The following is a 20,522-nucleotide window of genomic DNA, read 5'->3' as shown; positions in this document are numbered from 1 at the left end:
GGGGCCTTCATAGAAGGAGATGTAAATGGATTGGGTCCTGGTCTGGAAAAATGAAGACTGAGAGGCACTATGATGAATTTTGTGAAGACAGGAATAGCATGAATAATAACTTGTTTATGAAATACTGGAAAATTAGAACTGGCGTGAAAGATGAATCCTTTGAGGTGAATACTTGAACAGATGGTTACTTGACTGTGCTTGCTGGGAGTCGTTCAGTGATGGAGCTCGTTAGCTCAGGAGTTTCAAAGCAATCTGGATGAAGGGTATGGATTATGGTCCTTTAACTCTCAAGGGTCGTTAGGGATGTTTGGGATAGAGCCCTAGGTTAGCCCAGTGCAGCATGGGTAAATAACTTCTATCAGGGTAGTGTAGAGCTGTTGCAAACCACTCAGCAACCTTCATTCACTTGATTCCCACAACGGCGAGTTCCTGAGTTTCTACCATGGGCAAGTCTCTGCAGGGAATCAAAAGATGAGAAAGACTGCTCATGTGGAAGGTTCCGGATCTGCGTTGCCACCCAGAAAACACTGTGACCAAATTAACTTAATTTGAATATTTATTATAGTTGTTTCACTTTTACTTATATTGTCCTGAGATGAGGGAATTTTGGGTTATTATTTTGATTTCAGGATTGGTATTGTGAGGAAGTTCAGGAAGTAGAAGTTCTCTTTTAGTTATTGTTTTGCTTTCCTAAATTCTATCAAGGTGATACTCTGATGTCAATAGAAAGTTTATTCTTTCTTGTATTTTTATTATTAGAGTGGTTATTCATAAAAATCAATTTTAGGGCCAGAGGTTAATTTAGAGACATCTTCAGTTCCTTCTTTCACCACTGAAGAAGACAGGTCCCTGGGTGACATGCATAAGGTGGCCAAGCCTGGGCCAAAACCCAAGTTCTAGTCTTCTGTGTTTTCTTTCCCATCAGTCTGCTTCCCATAGAGGATCAGGGTGATTATAGTTGAGCTTATTCTGTGTACACACAGACTCAAATGTGTTATGTTTTATCTTGGAGCACCCAGAAACAGATTTACTGGGAAGCCAGTGAAGTGGGGAGAGGAAGCTAGGTTGTAATCAGGAAACATTTCCCTATACACATTGCTGATAAATGACCTAAAGAGATATTGTAAGAGATGGGCCTGATTTTCTAAGGTTCCAGTAATTTATTGTAATCTTTCTCACATTCTAAGAAAAAGAAACTCACTTTTATACCTATTTCCTACTTGCAATTTTGTATTCTTTTTCTTAAAGAAGTATCCTCTTCCTGCTGCAAGATTATAAATTGCAGGTTCCAGGAAACCTCAGTTTGCTTCTGATGCCCAAAGATATAATTGGTTAGAAATTTCATTTTAATATTTCAGATTTTGATTTTTGAATTAATTTTATTTAAAAACTTGAATACACTTGTTATTTTTATTTTTTATATTTTTATTTTAACTTTTGTTATAGTAATAAAGGAAAAGTTTGTTAAAGGGTTTTATTTTTTTCACTCTTTTAAAAAATTTTTTTTAATTTTATTTTTTCAGTGTTCCAAGATTCATTGTTTATGCACCACACCCAGTGCTCCATGTAATACGTGCCCTCCTTAATACCCACCACCAGGCTCACCCATCCCCCCACCCCCCTACCCTCCAAAACCCTCAGTTTGTTTCTCAAAGTCTATAGTCTCTCATGCTTCGTCTCCCCCTCCAATTTACCCCAATTCACTTTTCCTTTCCTTCTCCTAATGTCCTCCATGTTATTCCTTATGCTCCACAAGTAAGTGAAACTGTATGATAATTGACTTATGTTAAAAGGTTTTAAAGAAAAATGATCACTCCTTTCCCCATCTTTCCCCACCCCTTATTTTTGCTCTCTACAGTCAAGCACTTTTAATTTCTTTAGATATTTCCCCTACTGCTTATCTTGTTTAATAACTTGCTATCTTAATTGATCAGTTTTATGTCAATTTATAATAGTATAAAATTTTATATAATTTATAATATAAAATTTTATATCAATAATAAAATAGTATTGTATTATTATTCAGTTGTGTGTTGGCTTCCTGTAATGGATTTAACTTTAATTCTAAACATCCCTTTTCTCTCCTCTTAATTCCCCAAAATAGTCAAATTACAATTTTTGATTACCTCCATCATCACTATTTGTATTATGATGACCATGTAAATATTATTTACAGCAAAAGCAAGTAGAATCCTATGGTGTCATTTTCTTTTTTTTTTTTTTTTTTTTTAGAGAGGGGTGGGGATGCAGGGCTCAATCCTACAATCCTAAGATCATGACCTGAGCCAAAATAAAGAGCCAGACGCTTAACTGACTGAGCCACCCAGACACCCTCTATGGTATCCTTTCTTGTACAACTTTTTATTTGTCCTAAAGTTAATAATTATCTTATTTTCTTTTGATTAATTTTCTATGTTGCCTATTTGAAACACTACTCTCCTTTCTTTTCATTTACCTTTTTGTTTTCCCCAGAGTTCATAATTGCTTAGTTTTTCCTTTTACTTAATTTTCTGTGCATCTAGCCAAATAGATCATCAGAACTACCAAGCATCTATTTTACCAATATTATTTGTGGAAGTGGTCAAATATACTAGATAACCTGCCAATCTTCTACCTCCTCTTTTTCTCCGCCCCTCCCCACAGACCTCCTTGAATAATCCTTCATCTTCCTTCTCCAGTATGAAGTGATTTTTTTTTTTTTCTAGTGTCTGGAAATTTCATATGATAAGCCTTTGGTGAGAATGTTTTATGAAGAGGACACTCAATGGACCCTTTCTAATTCTCAGGGAATTGTCTACTCACTATAAGCAATTTTATATTAACAGTTTTATATAAGCAGATTTTGAAAGCATGCTTTAAATATCTACTACAATACAAAGACTGCCTTCATCTTCTGGTTGAGTAGGTTTTCGAAGGGAATTCTCCTAATAATGGATAAAGTACCACATCTGGATGCCTGAAATGTCTGTGATTAAAAGTAGGATTTGGTAATATGAAATTCCACTCCTATTTTTTTGACATGTATATTAACCTTTGGGTGAATTACTAAATTTTGAATCCTAGATAATTATTAAGAATATATTCCCAATTTCTTGTTACTCTCAAACTCATAATGGCACTTGCCACTATGAAAACTAATTTTTAATATATGGAAGTTAAATACAGTTTGAAAACAAAAGATATTTTAAAAATTTGTTTTACATACTATTTTTTTTAGTTGCATTAGAAACATTACACAGTAATAGGGATTAACTATACTAGTTCCAATAACACCTTCCCTCCCTGATACTTTATATATGCAGAATATTTGCTGAATTCGAACTGGGTCCTACTAAGTAGGGCAATAGCCTTGTTTTCCTTTACTGAAGTAGAAATTAAAGCCACTGCAATTCATGACTAGGTTTTCTTATGGGGACTTTTTGTTCCTAGATGATGCATTCCCCTGTAAAGGAGAATTAGTGTTTTCCTAAATAATCCACTATATAAATCAGGAATGGTGCTGATTCTTTAGAGAAGGAGAAATTATTTTCAGTGTGTTTCAATATATTTTAATTCCATTCTTTTGAGATTGATGCAATTCAAGTGGCATGCTATTCAGTTGAATTCTTGTGGAACATAGCTCTATACTTTCATTTGATTTATTTTATTTCCTGAGAACATCACTGGAAGAAACAATGCTTTTGAATCCTTAAGATCTTGGTTGAGATGCTCAGCCCCAAGCCTTTTACAAGCAGAGATTAAGTGTCTGGATCAAATCCTCCTCCCAGAATGCACTGTTATTGGAATGCCCCTGGCCTCTGTCTAGACCTATAGTTTTGAAGCAACTACACGCCACCCTTTCGCCTTTCCTTTTCTGTCTTCAGTCGTATTGTCCACTGAAAGTTGTGGACACACATAGGAGTGGTAATTGCCAGGGACAGGTTTAGGCTGTCTCGTTTGCCTGAGGGTTTTTTCCCCCCATATTTTTAAGAATTTGGTGGTGGGGGGCGGTTCACACTGAGGAGTGGTGGAAAACAGAAAAACACCTACTGGAGATTATGGTAGGATTTCTAGCAGTTTATCAATGGGTTGTTCCTGACTTCCCTGTTTGGTGTCCCAAAACTTAGAAAATTGAAGGTGCTTTTCTAATATCTCCATTTCAAGTGACGTCCACGTGTAGAAAGAGTGTTAGTGGCTAATTTGGTGCAGTAATTTATTTCCAGGGTAGTGAGGGAATTTCCCCTGGATTTTAGTAGGCACGATAGATTCTAAAGCCATCTCTAAGGCTGCTGTACATTTCACCTGAAATTCTGGATCCTTGAAAATGAACAATTTTGTTATTTGGGTGTCTTGTGTAAGGTATTTCCTGGCATTTGCATTTATATTGCATTACTGGAAGCTTATCAAAAATAAAATAAATGTGTGTACTCAATTGACTATGAAAACATTTGGTTTGTTTCATCAGTTAGATTCAACATCACTTCTCTCTGAGGAACAGTTAAGGTGTCTTCTGGATGAATGTACCCTCAAACAAAAGTCCATGATTAGACTACCCGCAGAAAGAGAAAAGGAAGACATGGAGGATATAACGCCAGAGGTCCCCCATCTTTCCAGATCTATCCTCTCTGAGCTCCTAAAGGGATTAGAAACAACGGTCAAGAGCTCTGAGGTGAAAGACACAGATATGCCTGAGAATACGGAATGTGAAACACTTACAGGCTACTATCTCACCAAAGCCTTGACTGGGCGTTACACACCCCAGGCCCTTGTCATTGAAGCAGAGAATTTGAAATGCCTCCAGTTTTCCAAGGACAAGGTTATTAGTGACACAAAAGACTACTTTATGTCGAAGACTCTTGGCATTGGAAGACTGAAGAGGCCCTCTTTCTTGGATGATCCACTGTATGGCATGAATGCGAGCCTTTCATCCGAAGACCAACATCTGAAAGTCCATGCTGCAGAGAAACCAGAAACGGGTAAGGCTTGGAGAATGTGTATATTGGTGAATTATTACTTGGCATCTGAACATAAAGATGTTATAGTTTCAGGTAGAGCACAATAGGAATTAGGTTTGTAAATCACAGATGGTGGCAATAGCATGAAGTAGAACATTTATCAATGTTTGTGTGAGACCAAGGTTGAGATTCCTACTCTTATGACATACATTTTTTTGTAATGGTATTGAATACATATTCTTGGTGGTTATACAGGAAACTGATGATTTCAGAATAGAAGACAAATTGGTTGGAACAGATGCAAATAATTTGAATAGATTTGCTTAGTCATTTAACTTCCAAATTTCAGTGATGGCAATTTATTCCAGGGAATGAATTTGTAAAATGTGAAATACATTTTATTAGTGGTTTTATTAGTTTCTGTACAAACTTCCTGTCCCAGCTACTTGTATATACTCAGGTGTTTTGTCTTGTTACAATGCTGCATTTTACAGTGGTACAATGGTACAGGTTGTAAATACTATGGACAGACTTTGACAGACACAAATATTCAATTATTTATCTATGTTAGAAGTCTATTTAAATAGACTCAACTTTTCTTCTAATGTAGATGTCTCTATTGGTCAATCTATTGATTACGGTATATATTTTCTATTAAGTCTGTATCAATCTCTATTATCTCCATACTACCTTTTTTTTAAATGATTTTATTTATTTATTTGAGAGAGAGAGAGAGAGAGAGAGCATGAGAGGAGAGAGGTCAGTGGGAGAAGCAGACTCCCTGCTGAGCAGGGAGTCTGATGTGGGACTCGATCCCAGGACTCCAGGATCATGACCTGAGCTGAAGGCAGTCGCTTAACCAACTGAGCCACCCAGGCGCCCCTCCATACTACCTATTAAGTTTAGACTCTACTAATTCTGAACTAACTCCTCAGTGCCGTATTTCTCACTGCCTACCAGAAAGCTCCATGTGGTTACGGTCTCAGTCTGATTTCCTCATCTTTCCTTTTAACTCAGATTTTCCTCTTTCCCTTCTGTTTCCTCCATCACCCGGGCTCAAAATTTGAGTCATCATCGAATCTCCTCGCCCTTTTGCTCCCCACCTTCGACCTTCAGTATTGTTTGTTCTGCTTCTGCAGCATCTCCCATGCCCATCCCTTCCTCACTCTTCCTGCTGCTTCAGCTGGACCACTGTGATGATCCCCGGAGCAGTCCTCCCCACCTCTTGCTCCCCTCCTTCACCCGTCGTTGACTACCACCAAACGAATCCCTCCAAAGTCCAGCTTTGATAACCACACTTCTGCAGCTTGGAAAAGTTCTGTAGCTCTCCACTGACTACTGAATATAATCCAAATTCTTTCCCTTGCTTGTCCAGGCCTCCACAATCTGACTTCCATCTATTCCTAGTCAGTCTCTTACTAGTCTTCTACATGTTATTCAGGTTATAGCTAATCTGGTCTCGGGATTTTCAGGGCTTTCCTCTGCCCCTGGATAAACCCTACACCCCCTTTTTTTTTTCCCCTGAAGAATGTTCAGGTACCTCTTCATTGGTAGTGGGATCCCAACCCCATCCTCTCTGAATGTAACCTTCCCTTCTTCCCTTTTTAAAAAGTTTGATTTCCCCTCCGAATGTCCAAGACCCTTGGTCCCCTATCAGGTCATTTCACACACATTGTCTTGAAGTTCTAAGGCACACACGCACCTTCTCTTCCTTAAAATGGTGTAATTTTTTTGAGGACAAAGATCCTATCTTTGATTTATTGTTACATCTCCTTTGATGTCCAAAGTGCTGCCTTAAACTAAGTGCCTGTTTAAGAAATGAAACTTTAAATTGCCCAGTTTTAGAATAATATGCTGAAAATGTGGTTCACATTTACTCTTCACATTATGAATGAAAGCAGGTGGTATTGCTTAAGAATTATGCAAGCCTCCCATGCTATATAAAGATTTGCAACTTTCTTCTTTTTTTAATGAGATTTTACAAGCTATGAAGTCTGTATCCAGCTGAGAGTTCTTTTTTACAACATGCAATTCTATTAGATGGGTGCGTTCTGCCTTTCCCCACTAAGGATCTTCATTTAATAAACTGTGAAAACTTTGTTCTGCCCTAAGATCATGGTGTATTTTCTTTCTATTTGGATAAAGGGTTTTTATTAGGGAAAGCATCTGCATCTCCTCTTTGTCTGTTGTAGGCAAACTTAATAAGTTAGAAGTGATGATTTGTTTCATATGCGATCTCATCCCCATGGAGTCTGTGTGGAAGGGGGTTTAGAACAGTACTTTACTAAAATATGACTTGACTTCTTTGTGAACTTGGGTCAAACTGATGTATATCTGTCTCTGAGTAGAACTGACAAGACAGAATGAACTAGAACTTAATGTGACTTGATGGAAAGAAGCTGCAGTGGCTTGCCTCTACACAGAATGTGCCTCGGAAGGCACCAGATAATCCCAATGTATGATTATAACAACCCCTGAGAGTATGGAGGATGAGGATGGCATCATGGTGAATCTGTGAACCCTATTTTATTTTCCACTTATTATATAACAGACTTTAAGGAATAGGTCCTACGTTATCATCTTGAATGCCTGTTAGCATATCTGAGGTTGGAGGTTTTAATTTTACTAACCTCAGTGTTTATGATTAAAATACTTTGCTAATCAATTTTTTTGCTAAGCAATTTTATTCTAAATACTAAATTGTAATTATGTGCTTTCTATGAAAGCGAACACCAAAACTGAATGCCATGCCTGCTTTCTTGGCACAAAGCCCTTTACAGATGTAATTTGAATGAGGAATCTCAGTGTTTTCAGCTGATACGTTATATTCAGGTCTTTCTTAGGAAACAGTGACATGTGAATGTGATTCCAGGTGGGTTTCTACAGACTGGACTGAACTAAGAAAAACCAGTTATCATTTTCTCTTTCAATAGCAGATATTATTGATATATTCTTTTCTTTTTCTGAGGTCTGTTCCAAGTATTAAAATTCTTCTAAAAGGCCGAGTCAGATAAAACTTCAAAAAGAGAACCCAGCTGAATGATATTGAGGGCCAATTTAAATTGTGGTATTGAAAGATAAGGATCTACCTCACAGCTGTATTCAAAGTTCCATTTTTCTTGTTTGGGCTTTAGGCTTAGCGGTAAATACTGATACTTGACTTTCTGGATACAAGGTCCATTAAATTCAGGGACGCCTGGGTGGTTCAGCTGGTTAAGCGTCTGCCTTCGGGATCGAGGGGGTTGTGGGATCGAGCCCCGAGGTGGGCTCCCTGCTCAGTGGGGAATCTGCTTCTCTCTCTGCCCACCCCTTACTCCGCTCGTGTGCTCTCTCTTAAATAAATAAATAAAATCTTTTTTAGGGGCACCTGGGTGGCTCAGTGGGTTAGAGCCTCTGTCTTCAGCTCGGGTCGTGGTCCCAGAGTCCTGGAATCGAGCCCCACATCGGGCTCTCTGCTCAGAGGGGAGCCTGCTTCCTCTCTCTCTGCCTGCCTCTCTGCCTACCTGTGATCTCTGTCTGTCAAATAAATAAATAAAATCTTAAAAAAAAAATCTTTTTTAAAAAAGTTCCAATAAATTCAGTGTTGTACTCACTCCCTGTTGGGGGTTTAGGGGATTGGTGAATAGTGTCTTCTCTTCTCTACCGAGATCGGAACCCATTTAAAGACAGAGGGATTCTGAGGAAGGCACAGAGCAGGAGTTTGGCTTCATTGCTGATGAAATGTAGGGGGTTGCTGTGACCTGGGTGGGCAGCCCAATGGTCTTCCAACGCTGCGTCCTCCGAGTGAACTGACGCACGCTGTCACTGGAGAAGGTGAAAGCCTCAAGCCTCACCTGTGGAGACCTGTCCAGGTGGAACCACTAGCTGGGTGGGGTGGCGTGCTGACTGTGGAGGAAGGGGTGGGCCGAACGTGCTATTTTTTCCCCCAAACTCACTGATCAGGAGCTGGCTTTTCTCCCTGGCGGCCTGTGGAACAAGATGGCGCGAGGTGGGTTGCGTCCCCAAAGTAAGTCAAGTGCGAGGAGAGCGGGGAATAAGCGTTCTTTGCCACCATGTCACCTCTGAGACACCCCCGAATATGCTGGTACTCCACAGAGGAAGCCCTTCAGGTCTGTGGTTAGTCTGGTGTTTAATCAAGTTATCTTATGTCGAGTTGCTTTCCAGAGAATTCCAACAAAAAGGTGTCTCAGCGTGTATTGTATACTCTTTCCCACCAAGTATTTGATCTACTTATCAAGTTCATATAGTGAAGAAGAAAATATGAATAACGAAAGCAACAGTAGTAGCATAGGGCAAAAAGGGACACCAAGTCAGTCATGTTAGTAAAGAAAGGGGTCAGAATTGTATTAACTCTTCAAGGGAAACAAAGTGGAGTTTTCCCATAGGACCCGTGTAATGAATGGTGTCTCAAAAATTTTTATAACGAATGAGTCAGGTATGTTTGTTTTAAAAAGAACAACCTTAAATAAAAACTTCAGGCTACTAACTGTCTTGGTTGGCTCAGGCGTGTCCTGGTTTCACCATCGAATGTTTCTTGTCCTTGGAAACCCTTCCTCTCTGGCAAACTGGGATGATTGGTCACTGTAAATTGAAACTGAGAACAAAAGCCCAGAGGGCAAATTAATTACTTAAAGCTTGCAGTAGTCTGGGTAAGTGGCCGGATCCCAGACTAGAAGCTAGAGGAGCAGAGGGAGGTTGGGCGTGCCCACCCACCAGCAGGATCTGGCCTAGTGGTTGGGAGTCTGGGCTCTGGGTGAGGCAGATCTGGCTTTGAATGCTTGCTCTCTTACTAGCAGTGATCTTAGGCAAGTTACTTAATCTATCTCCTCTACATCTTAGTATCCTTATCTGTTAAGATTAGATGGTTTTAATACTTCAATAAGGATCAAAGGAGAAAGCCCACATAAAATGATTATGTCAGTGACTGGACTTGGTCGGCTTATGTGGAATAGTAGTAGTCCCTCCTTTTTTTTAAAGATTTTATTTATTGATTTATTTGACAGAGACAGGGAGAGAGGGAATATAAGCAGGGGGAGTGGGAAAGGGAGAAGCAGACTCCCTGCCAAGCAGGGGGCCCGATATGGGGCTCAATCCCAGGACCCCAGAATCATGACCTGAGCTGAAGGCAGACACCTAACCGACTGAGCCACCCAGGTGCCCCAGTAGTAGTCCCTCTTTATTTGAGGTTTCAGCCGCCTGTGGTCAGTAGCCTTCCAGAAGCAGGTGATTCTCCTGGCCTGTTGTCAAGGTTAATGGTAGGCTAACACTGTGTCACAATGCCTATGTCATTCACTTTCATCCCATCGTGTGAGCGATTTATCGCCTCACATTATCACAACAAGAGGGGTGAGTATAGTACGAGGCATTTTGAGAGAGACTATATTCACATAACTTTTATTACAGTAAGTTATAATTGTTCTATTTTATTCGTATTGTTTTTAATCTTTTACTGGGCCTAATTTATAAATTAAACTATCAGAGGTATGTATGTACAGGAAAAATCATAATATATATGGGGTTTGGTACTATCCATGGTTTCAGGCCTCCACTGAGGGTCTTGGAACACATTCCTTGTGGATAAGAGGGACTTCTGTATTTAACATTTAATCAGGAGATTTCCCATAAAAGCCTGGACTTCTGACTTTTCTGACAAATCAGCAGTTCTTCCACCAGTGAGGAGAGCTGAGGAGCAGGTGTTCCCTTTGGAGGAGGCATGGGGGACAGGGTCCCCGTCTGCCCCTCTCAACTTCATGTGCCTGGCCCTTTGGAGCCATATGATTTCCATACCATGTAATAAGCCTCTGCTGCTTCAAGTGTAGCCTAGTTACTGGGGGCTTATTAGAAAACCTACTGACTCATAATTTGCACTTTAATAAGACCCAGTGATGCTTACTGTGAGGTTCAAGAAGCACTGTTATAAAGCACAGAGCATCAGGATCTTTGGGGAGTGTTTTGCTTCTTGTTTTATACCTGTGTCCAAGGCCCTAGCCCGACTTCCAGAAGTCAGAGTTCCTGGTATGGAGCATTTAGTCCATCAAATTAATGCAAGCTACAAGATTATATATTACATAGCTACTATACAAGATATAGTATAAGCTTATATATACAGGCTATATACAAGATTATATATTATATAACTACCAAAAATATTTGAGAAATATGGATTTCAGTATAGATGTCAGAAAGCTAATTATGTTATTCCATTGGGGTCCTCAGAACAAGTTGACCAACCACGACAACTGTGCAGTCTGATACTCCATGTTGAAAAATTGCCCATCAGAAGATTTGTTTGGTTGTAACTTCCTCCTTATTTACCATCAATTTTTATTCTAGTTCCAGTATAGTTCACCAGTAGTGTTAAATTAGTCTCAGGCATACAATATAGGGAGTCATCACTGTAAGTTTGGAACGGAACTTGGGGTGGTTGTAGTTGGATTGGTTTTTGTGAAGGACGTTGCAGTTGTAAAGGAACGTGTGTTAGTGTATGTCCTTACTCTGACCACCCGAACAGTTTCATAGGCACTAGATAGCTTTGAGAAAGTTTTCTTTGTTGTAATACAGGCTTTCTGGTTTGTAGTGGAGTGCTGAGATTCTAAAATAGTAACACTACTAGCTAACTTTTTTTTTTTTTCCATTAAAAAATATGTTGGCTTGCTCTTAGGGAAATTCTTAACTCATCGTTGCTTTGATGGGGTTCTGTTTCTCTCAAACTGTGTGTGCCCTCAGGCCTCCTAGTTATTATTTGTTAAATTCCTTTTTCAACTCATTGCCTTTCAGATGCACTTAGTAACTTAATCAACTCCCCCAAATTTATTGGATCAAAATATCAGAGTTGCTATATGAGAGATTTCCACCGTTCATTACCTTTTGATGTAACACTTTAGTTAAGTATATATTCAATGAATTTATCTTAAGTCACTTTCAACTAATTTTCTTTCATGCTTTTTCATTCTTGATTTGAGGTGGGCTTTTCATGCAAATATGTGCCACCAATTATTTTCTTCATCTCATAAAATATCACTTTATTGTTTTGTTTAGTAGTGTCAACAATGGCATTTTGGAGAGGTTTGGTACTTAATTGTGATGTATTATTCTTTTATCAGTTAATAAGAACTTGTGATTCCAGTTCTTCATTCAAATTGGGTAAAATGAAAAAGTTAAGGTCCTAACTGTGGACTAGATCTGTGCACCAGCAGTCCTGGGAGCTTGTTAGAAATGCAGGGTTCCAGGCCCTGCTCCAGACCCACTGTCTCAGAGTCTGCATGGTAACAAGGTTTTCCAGCAGGTGATCTGTGCACTTGTTAAAGTGGGAGAAGCTCTGGACTAGATGGTTGACTAGTCCTACTGTAGGATTATCTATGGTGGTGGTGAAAATAATGTCAGAAAGTATCTTCTTTTCCATCTGCTCAATCCCTCCTTTTTCTTCTTAAATTTCATTTTAATGAAGATCCTGCCTTCTCCAGATTGTCTTATCGCTCTAAGCGTACCTCCCGTCTTGCTTTTGGGTAACCTTCCATTTAACCACCAAAAGCAAGCACGTCCTAGCTTGAGTTCTCAACTGTTTCATGGTTGATAATTTATTTGGAGACACGTATAACTGGTATGGGATCATTTGTGCTCTGTATATTTGGCGTCTGCCTCAGATCTGTCTGGCATTTTAAGCCATACCAAGTCCATCCCTTCAGCAATGCCTCTTACATTGGCAACATGTTAGAATCGCTTGATGAGATTTAAAGCGGACCAACGCCTTGGTTCCATCCCAGGTGAATTAAATCTATTTCTAGGGGTTGGCTCTGGACATCAGTATTCATTCATTAAGGACATTGTTCTAGGATATAAGGAATAGGACACAACCCCAACTCTGAATTCATTGTCTTTTGATGAAGGTAGGCACTTAGGCAGGAAATCACAGCAGGGGTGAGACAAGAGTAGTAAGAGCTTTGGGACAAAGTCCGCGGCCACACTACAGAGGGAATGAACACTGGGGAGATGGGGAAGTGATGTTCAAGTTGAGCCTCCAAGGATGAGGGTCATTTACTGCGTGGGCAAGAAGGCTAACACTCCAGATAGAAGAAATAGTACCTGGGAAGGCCTGGGCCACTCTTACCATTCCTCATCTCATGTGTGGGATATTGAGGTTTGCTTCTCCTCTATCCCACCTTTCTCCCTGCTTATTTTTCGTCTGTGTGTTGGCAATACCACTACATTTATCACTTGACTCTCTGAAGAGAGAGTCATTTTGCCCTTAATGATTAGGCTGATTTTTAAAAATAACAGCATTATCGACCTATATTTTATATACCCGTATTCATTTCCTGTGGTTGTCACAACAAATGATCACAACAGAAACCTAGATCTCTCAAAGATCTAGAGGCCTGTGGTCTGAAATCAGAGTCAGCAAGGCCATACTCTGCTTGGAGGCCCTAGGGAAAAAAGCCCCCTTGCTTTTCCAGTATCTCAGGCTTTTGATGTTTTTTGGCTTTCTTGTTTTGTGGCCTCCTCCTGCCAATCTCCACTTCTGTTTTCACATTGCCTTTCTCTCTGTGTGTCTCTCCAGTCTGCCTCTGCTTTTCTTTTGTAAGCATGTTTGTTACTGAACCTGTGGCCCACCTGGATGAATCCAGGATCATCCTCAGATCCTTAACAGATCTGCAAAGACCCTTTTCCCAAGGAAGGTAACTTTCGCATGTTTGAGTGATTAGAATGTGGACATAACATTTTTTGGCCACCATTCAATAGTACTTTTACAATGCAGTGGTTTTTATAGTCACAGAAGTTTGCATCCATCACCACTCTCAATCTGATATTTTCCTCACCCCTCAGACAAATGCTATACCCATGAGTAGTCACTCCCCATTTTCTCCCAATGCCCCCAGCCCTAGGCAACCACTAATCTGCTCTCTGTCTCTGTGAATTTGCCTAGTTTGGACATTTCATATAAACAAAATCATAAAAATATGTGGCCTTCTGTGTCTGGCTTCTGACACTTTGCAAAATGTTTTTTAAGTTTCATCCACATTGTAGCAGGTATCCATACTCCATTCTTTTTTATGTTGAATGCTGATCTCTTGTATGACTATACCGAGTTTTTTTATCCATTCATCAGTGGGTGGACATTTGGGTTGTTTTTATTTCTTAGCTGTTGTATGTAGTTCTGCTATGAAAACTAGCCTACAGGGCACCTTGGTGGCTTAGTCTGTTAAGCATCTGCCTTTAGCTCAGTTCACTATCTTGGGGTCCTGGGATTGAGTCCCGCCTGCTTCTCCCTCTACCTCCTGTTACCCCTGCTTGTGCACTCATACTCTCTATGACAAAGAAATCTTTTTTTTAAAATTAGAATTTAAAAAGATTTTATTCATTTATTTGACACAGAGGGAGAGGGAGAGAGAGAGCACAAGAAGGGGGAGCAGCACACAGGGAAAAGCAGGTTCCCTGCCAAGCAGGGGGCCCAATGCAGGACTCTATCCCAGGACCCTGAGACCATGACCTGAGCTGAAGGCAGAGGCTTAACCAACTGAGGCACCCAGATGTGCCAAATGAATAAAATCTTAAAAAAAAAAAAAAAAAAGCATCTGGCCTACAGATTTTGGGGTGGATGTATGTTTTCATTTCCCTTTTGCATATATGTAGGAGTAGAGTTATTGGGTCTGTGGTAACTTTTTGAGGACTTGGTGGACTTTTCCAAAGTGGGTGCACCATTTTACGTTCCCACCAGTGGTGGATGAGGGCTTTGGTTTTTCTCGTTTCTGGATTCAATTTTATCGTCCTCTTTTAGTTGATTCTCTTACCACTTCTGCCTTCTCTGGTAATCTCACTAGGTTGGGAGAATATTTCCATACGATTTCTGTTAGTGTCACATGTCTTTTCTCACAGTGAAGAAATGGCAGGTGGTCAATTCTTATCCACCCTGAATGTCACATTTTCTTTTGGTTTCACCCTGCTTCCCAGAAGTAATGCAAAGCAAGCAACAATGGAAGTTGATGCCCTCTCCAGATCCATAACCATTTTAGTTCTTAAAACCTAGAAAGTTTTCTCTTGGCTGTAAGCTAAATGAAGGCAAGTACCTTCTCTTTTGTATTTTCTTGTAAACTTTGTATGCAGCTTGTGGTGAGTGTTCAATTAAGTATTAAATGAGAATGGCTATTGTCTCATGTGTAAAATGACTAACTGTTGTGTAGGTTGAATAATTTTTCCTAATTGTGCACAACTTCTGATAGCCTAACCACTTTGGTTATTGTTTTCAATGCACAGATGAACAGGAGACTGAAGATATGATGGAAGAATGTAAAGAATCTTAAGCAAAGACTTGCTGGGCGTGTTCTAATATTTGGATGTTCTCTACCTGGATTATATTTCTTTGATATTTTTGAGACTTGGGGTACAACTGGTCAGTGGGTTTTTTTTTAATTGAAATTTCTTGTAAAATTGTATTTTATTGCCAATCTTGTAACATCAGGGATACATTATAGAAACCAACATTTTATGTATGTGTGAGTTATGTTAAAGCTAGCTGAAGTGCTACGATGACTTTGTGTTTGATTTTATGTGTTACAACTTCACTGGGATTCAGACAGATTTAATCACTGTGAATTCTTACTTGGGCCCTGATTTTCCAGATTTCCTCCTCTCTGATGTCTGGTGGTAAGTATAACTTGCCAAAGGAAAAAAAAAAAAGAATTTTCTCAACAAAGCAATGTTAGCATAGACTTTGCTTTCTTATTAACAGTGATACTTTACTTAAACAGGAGTTTGACTGAATTACTTGATTTAAAAAAAATTTTATTTGAAAGCAAGAGAGAGAGTGAGAGTGAGAGACTAAGTGAGCACAAGCAGGTAGAGAGGCAAGCGGAGGGAGAGGGAGAAGTAGGCTCCCTGCTGAGTAAGGAACCTGATGCAGGACTTGATCCTAGGACTCTGGGATCATGACCTGAGCCAAAGGTTGTCGCTTAACTGCCTGAGCCACTCAGGTGTCCCTGAATTACTTGATTTTTATTATCGGTTATCATCTTTCAGAATGCAGCAACTATATCATCCTGTTGGAGAGTGTATTTATGTCAGAATTTTGAGCAAAGGTTCTATGGCTTTCTTTGATTGAACCAATTTAATCATCTTCTCATCTCTGAAGCAAATTCTGTGGCCAGGGGATGGGCTGTGATAATTGGTGTAATCAGGGATTCATGCTTGCTTTTTCTAGATGGGGAGTTGGGTTAATCTCCCTGGAATAACATATAGAAATTATGGACAGTAGTAAAAAATAAGCAGTAGCAAGACATAATCACATAAACCCTTATGTTTCCCAATGAGAATGCTATGGTAAAACCTCTAATTTTAAATAGCTTGAAGATGAGAGGGGATAAATAATAAATAATTATTAAAATATTAAATAATGTGTTGATGCTCTCCATGTTAGACTGACAGATGTCATAGAAAGAGACAACTACTTCCTAGATAGTAATTTGTTACACACCTCTTATAAAAGGACCACATAAAGAGGTCTTCTAAATCTTCTTTTTGGTTAGTCTTATGTTACACTGGTAATGGATGGATGATATTCTTGAAACATGGGTATTAATCAAAATGCTATAAACACCATATAGAGAGGGAAAAGGGAAGACACTCAGACTTTTTTCTCTAGAGTGCACTAAAAGAAATTAGCAGCAAAGATCAGCTGCTTAAGAAAAGTTGTGTGGCTCTATTTTAAGAGAGGTTTGTCTAGTTACAGGTTAGTCACTTGGATTCATGAGAGCAATTTATGTCCACACTTTTTGACAATGAATTGGCACTACAAGTCCAGTTTATTTCTGATGAAAAAGAAATGAGCAGGTAATCGTGCTGCCTCTAATGAAGTTTGGAGGGATAGGTATGTTGCATGACTATTTTTTGCTTACTTGTTTTCATCACCTGTTAGTGGATTATGTTCACGATGACTTTAAAAAATGAATTCTGTGCTACTGTTTTCAGAGGAATCGATAGGCAATTTCTTTTTTGAGCTGCCTCTTTCAGTTGACATGAAAATAACAATGGTTCTTGTCGATGTCAATGTGTGACAGTGTAATTCATCTTTATGTGAAGGATTTTGTTGGGGGGTACCAGCAGAAGTTAAAGTCATGCTTTTAGACTGTCCTAGGAATGACATGTGTATTTTAAGGTTTGAGTCAGGGGAGAGGTGACATGGTGGGAATTTGGAGTGGTGACAGAGAGGAGCCATTTTGGCCCAATACCCTTTTTGAGGAGCTCAGCTTTCTAAACCTGTGCTTCTGGTATTTGAGTGTGTGTGTGTATATGTGTGTGTAGGGGGGTTGAGAGCTTATGGCTTCCTAATATGTTTCTGCAAATGGTATTTGGGGTATAGTGAGCCTTTATGTTATAGAAGTTTAAGAGAAGAGAAGGAAGACTGAATGATCTTAAATAATGGATTTTGCCATTGAAAGAGCTGACACCATTCATTCCATAGCATGTCAACTGAAGGGACCTCTAACAGGGACTGGTAAGCTGAATATAGACTATAATTCAGATGAGATCGGGTACAATCAGGGGTATAATGTAATGCAACATGAAGACTCCAGATTTTGTTTTGTTTTAAATATTATCCTGTAAGGGAGAAAATGTTCTTATTAAAAATCAGTGCTTTCCCAAAGATACAGATGTAGTGAAAAAAAGGGCCATATGTACCCCAATATTCATAGCCGCAATGTCCACAATTACCAAACTGTAGGAAGAGCCTAGATGCCCTTCAGCAGATGAATGGATAAAGCAGATGTGGTCCATATATACAATGGAATATTACTCAGCCAACAGGAGGGTGAATACCCAACTTTTGCATCAACATGGTTGGGACTGGAGGAGATTATGCTGAGTGAAATAAGTCAAGCAGAGAATGTCAATTATCATATGGTTTCACTTACTTGTGAAGCATAAGTAATAACATGGAGGACATTAGGAGAAGGAAAGGAAAAGTGAATTGAGGAAAATCAGAGGGGGAGATGAACCATGAGAGACTGTGGACTCCTAGAAACACAAACTGAGGGTTTTAGAGGGGGGGGGGGTGGGGGGGATGGGTGAGGCTGGTGGTGAGTATTAAGGAGGGCACATATTGCATGGAGCACTGGTTGTTATAGGCAAACAATGAATCTTGGAGCACTATATCAAAAACTAATGATGTGTGATGATTAACATAACACAATAAAAAAAGTAAAGATAAAAAAAGTAATAATGACACAAAGTATAGGAATAACTTCATGCACACACAAAAAATTCAGTTTTTATTTTAAGGTTCCTTCTAGACCTGAGTCTTTGCCCCAGAATAAGATAGAAAAGAAAAAGCATGAAAGAGAATCTTTAGGATCTTAAAATTTGAGCTTTTTCTGCTTATGACTTCTCAAGAAAACAACTGGCACCACCTTTATTATAAATTCCTGAAGGACCTGAAGTTTATGGCCCTTCAACTGTCTCTGGAACACAGGACCATAAACTCTTGTAGCAGGAAAAAGGTATCACCCTGATGGCATAATTTTAATTCTTAACAAGCCCTTTGTTTCCATGTAACCTACTGATTTGAAGGTGAGTCTCAGAGTAAACATGGAACATGCCTGGGAAAAAGCTCCTGTTCCTATACACTTTCTCTGTCCTATCAGGATTTTTTTTTTTAAATTATGTTCAATTAGCCAACATAGAGTTCATCATTAGTTTTTGATGTAGTGTTCAGGGATTCGTTAATTGTGTATAACACCCAGTTCTCATCACCACACATGCCCTCCTTAATACCCATCACCTGGTTACCTCCTCCCCTCACTCCCCTCCCCTCTGAAACCCTCAGTTTGTTTCCTGGAGTCCAGTCTCTCATGGTTTGTCTCCCTCTCTGATTTCTTCTCATTGTTTTCCTTTCATTCCCTATGGTCCTCCATACCATTGCTTATGTTCCACATATGAGTGAAACCATATGAGAATTGTCTTTCTCTGTTTGACTTATTTCACTTAGCACAGTCCCCTCCAGTTCCATCCATGTTGATGCAAATGGTGAGTATTCAGCCTTTCTGATGGCTGAGTAATTCCATTGTGTATATGGACCATATCTTTATCTATTCATCTGTTGAAGGACCTCTTTGGCTGTTGTGGGCATTGCTGCTATGAACATTGGGGGTACATGTGCCCATGTTTTCACTGTCCTATTAGGATATTTTCAGTGACTGTAGTCTTGCTACTTAAAAGTGAATTAGAATTCTCTTCCAAGACTTGCCATGTTTGTGCTCCTCTCAGAAGGAATGGTGTCCTTTTTGAAAGAATTATCTTTCAAATCAGTTTTCCAAACTCTGTGACCCTTTCGATACCTTCTAGTGCTTGATTCTTTACCTGGGCACCATGAAATGATTTGGCAGTTTATGCTTTGGTATGATTATGCTGCCTTCAAAGGAGAAGTGTTTTTTAGAATGAGAGACAAAAGTCAATAAGGAGAGTGTATCTCAGTCTGTCAGTCATTTCTAGAGTTCACTGGACTCCAAAGCCAGACCTTTAGCCTATTCCTAAGATTTTTGATTCTACCTGTTCTTATTAAAAAATGGAAATTAATCGTCCAGTATTCTACACTCATTCATTGTTAGCTCACCCGGAACTCAAGGTCTGCTTATTGTAATGCTTTGACCTTCTCTTCAAAAACTAATCTTATACTTTGTATGTATATGTAGGAGTTCTTCTAAGTTCTTTTTTAGTGCTGTTTTTGACCAAAGGTGAATTCATTCTCTAAAAGGTGACATCTGTAGAGTTTGGCCCAACTTTTTTTTTTTTTTTTTTTAAGATTTTATTTATTTATTGGACAGACAGAGATCACAAAGTAGGCACAGAGGCAGGAAGAGAGAGAGGAGGAAGCAGGCTCCCTGCTGAGCGGAGAGCCCGATGAAGGGCACAATCCCAGGATCCTGGGATCATGACCTGAGCCAAAGGCAGAGGCTTTAACCCACTGAGCCACCCAGGTGCCTCTGGCCCAACTTTGTAAGGATGGCTCTTCCCTCAGTAGTACTTACTTCTTCTTCTTCTTTTTTAAATTGTTTAATGATGTATTTTATGGTAACTAACATAAGTTTTTGATGCAGTGTTCCAAAATTCACTGTTTGCGTATAACGCCCAGTGCTCCATGTAATATGTGCCTTCCTTAATACCCACCACTAGGCTCCGCTATCCCCTCTACCCCCTTCCATATAAAATCCTCGGTTTGTTTCCTGGAGTTCACAGTCTCTCATGGTTTGTCTTCCCTTCCAATCCCCCCCACACACCCCTTCAGTTTTCCTTTCCTTCTCCTAACGTCCTCCATGTTATACCTTGTGTTCCACAAGTAAGTGAAACCATGTGATAATTGACTTTCTCTGCTTGACTTATTTCACTCAGCATAATCTCCAGTCCCATCCATGTTGATGCAAAAGTTGGGTATTCACCTTTCTGTTGGCTGAGTAATATTCCATTGTATATATGGACCACATCTTTTTTATCCATTCATCTGTTGAAGGGCATCTCGGTTCTTTCCACAGTTTGGCAATTGTGGCCATTGCTGCTATGAACACTGTGGTACATAGGGCCCTTCCTTTCACTACATCTGTA

The 20,522-nt window shown here is 39.5% G+C and overlaps 1 protein-coding gene across 1 annotated transcript in view; it reads left to right on the top strand.

Annotated features, from left to right (window-relative positions):
* LOC111161884 (fibrous sheath interacting protein 1) overlaps positions 1–15,256 on the top strand; it is a 184,125-nt gene extending 168,869 nt beyond the window's left edge. The window contains exons 10-11 of the mRNA XM_022525943.1: positions 4,445–4,955; positions 15,186–15,256. Coding sequence (XP_022381651.1) covers positions 4,445–4,955; positions 15,186–15,232 — 558 coding nt within the window. The 3' untranslated portion in view covers positions 15,233–15,256. The remainder of the gene's footprint in view (positions 1–4,444; positions 4,956–15,185) is intronic.
* Positions 15,257–20,522: the final 5,266 nt, after the last annotated feature.

This window comes from Enhydra lutris, unplaced genomic scaffold (genome assembly GCF_002288905.1).
Source record: "Enhydra lutris kenyoni isolate GAN:26980312 unplaced genomic scaffold, ASM228890v2 scaffoldscaffold4, whole genome shotgun sequence".
Taxonomy (NCBI): domain Eukaryota; kingdom Metazoa; phylum Chordata; class Mammalia; order Carnivora; family Mustelidae; genus Enhydra; species Enhydra lutris.
Note: the sequence above shows the minus strand (reverse complement) of the source record. Positions and strands in the feature narration are given on the sequence as shown.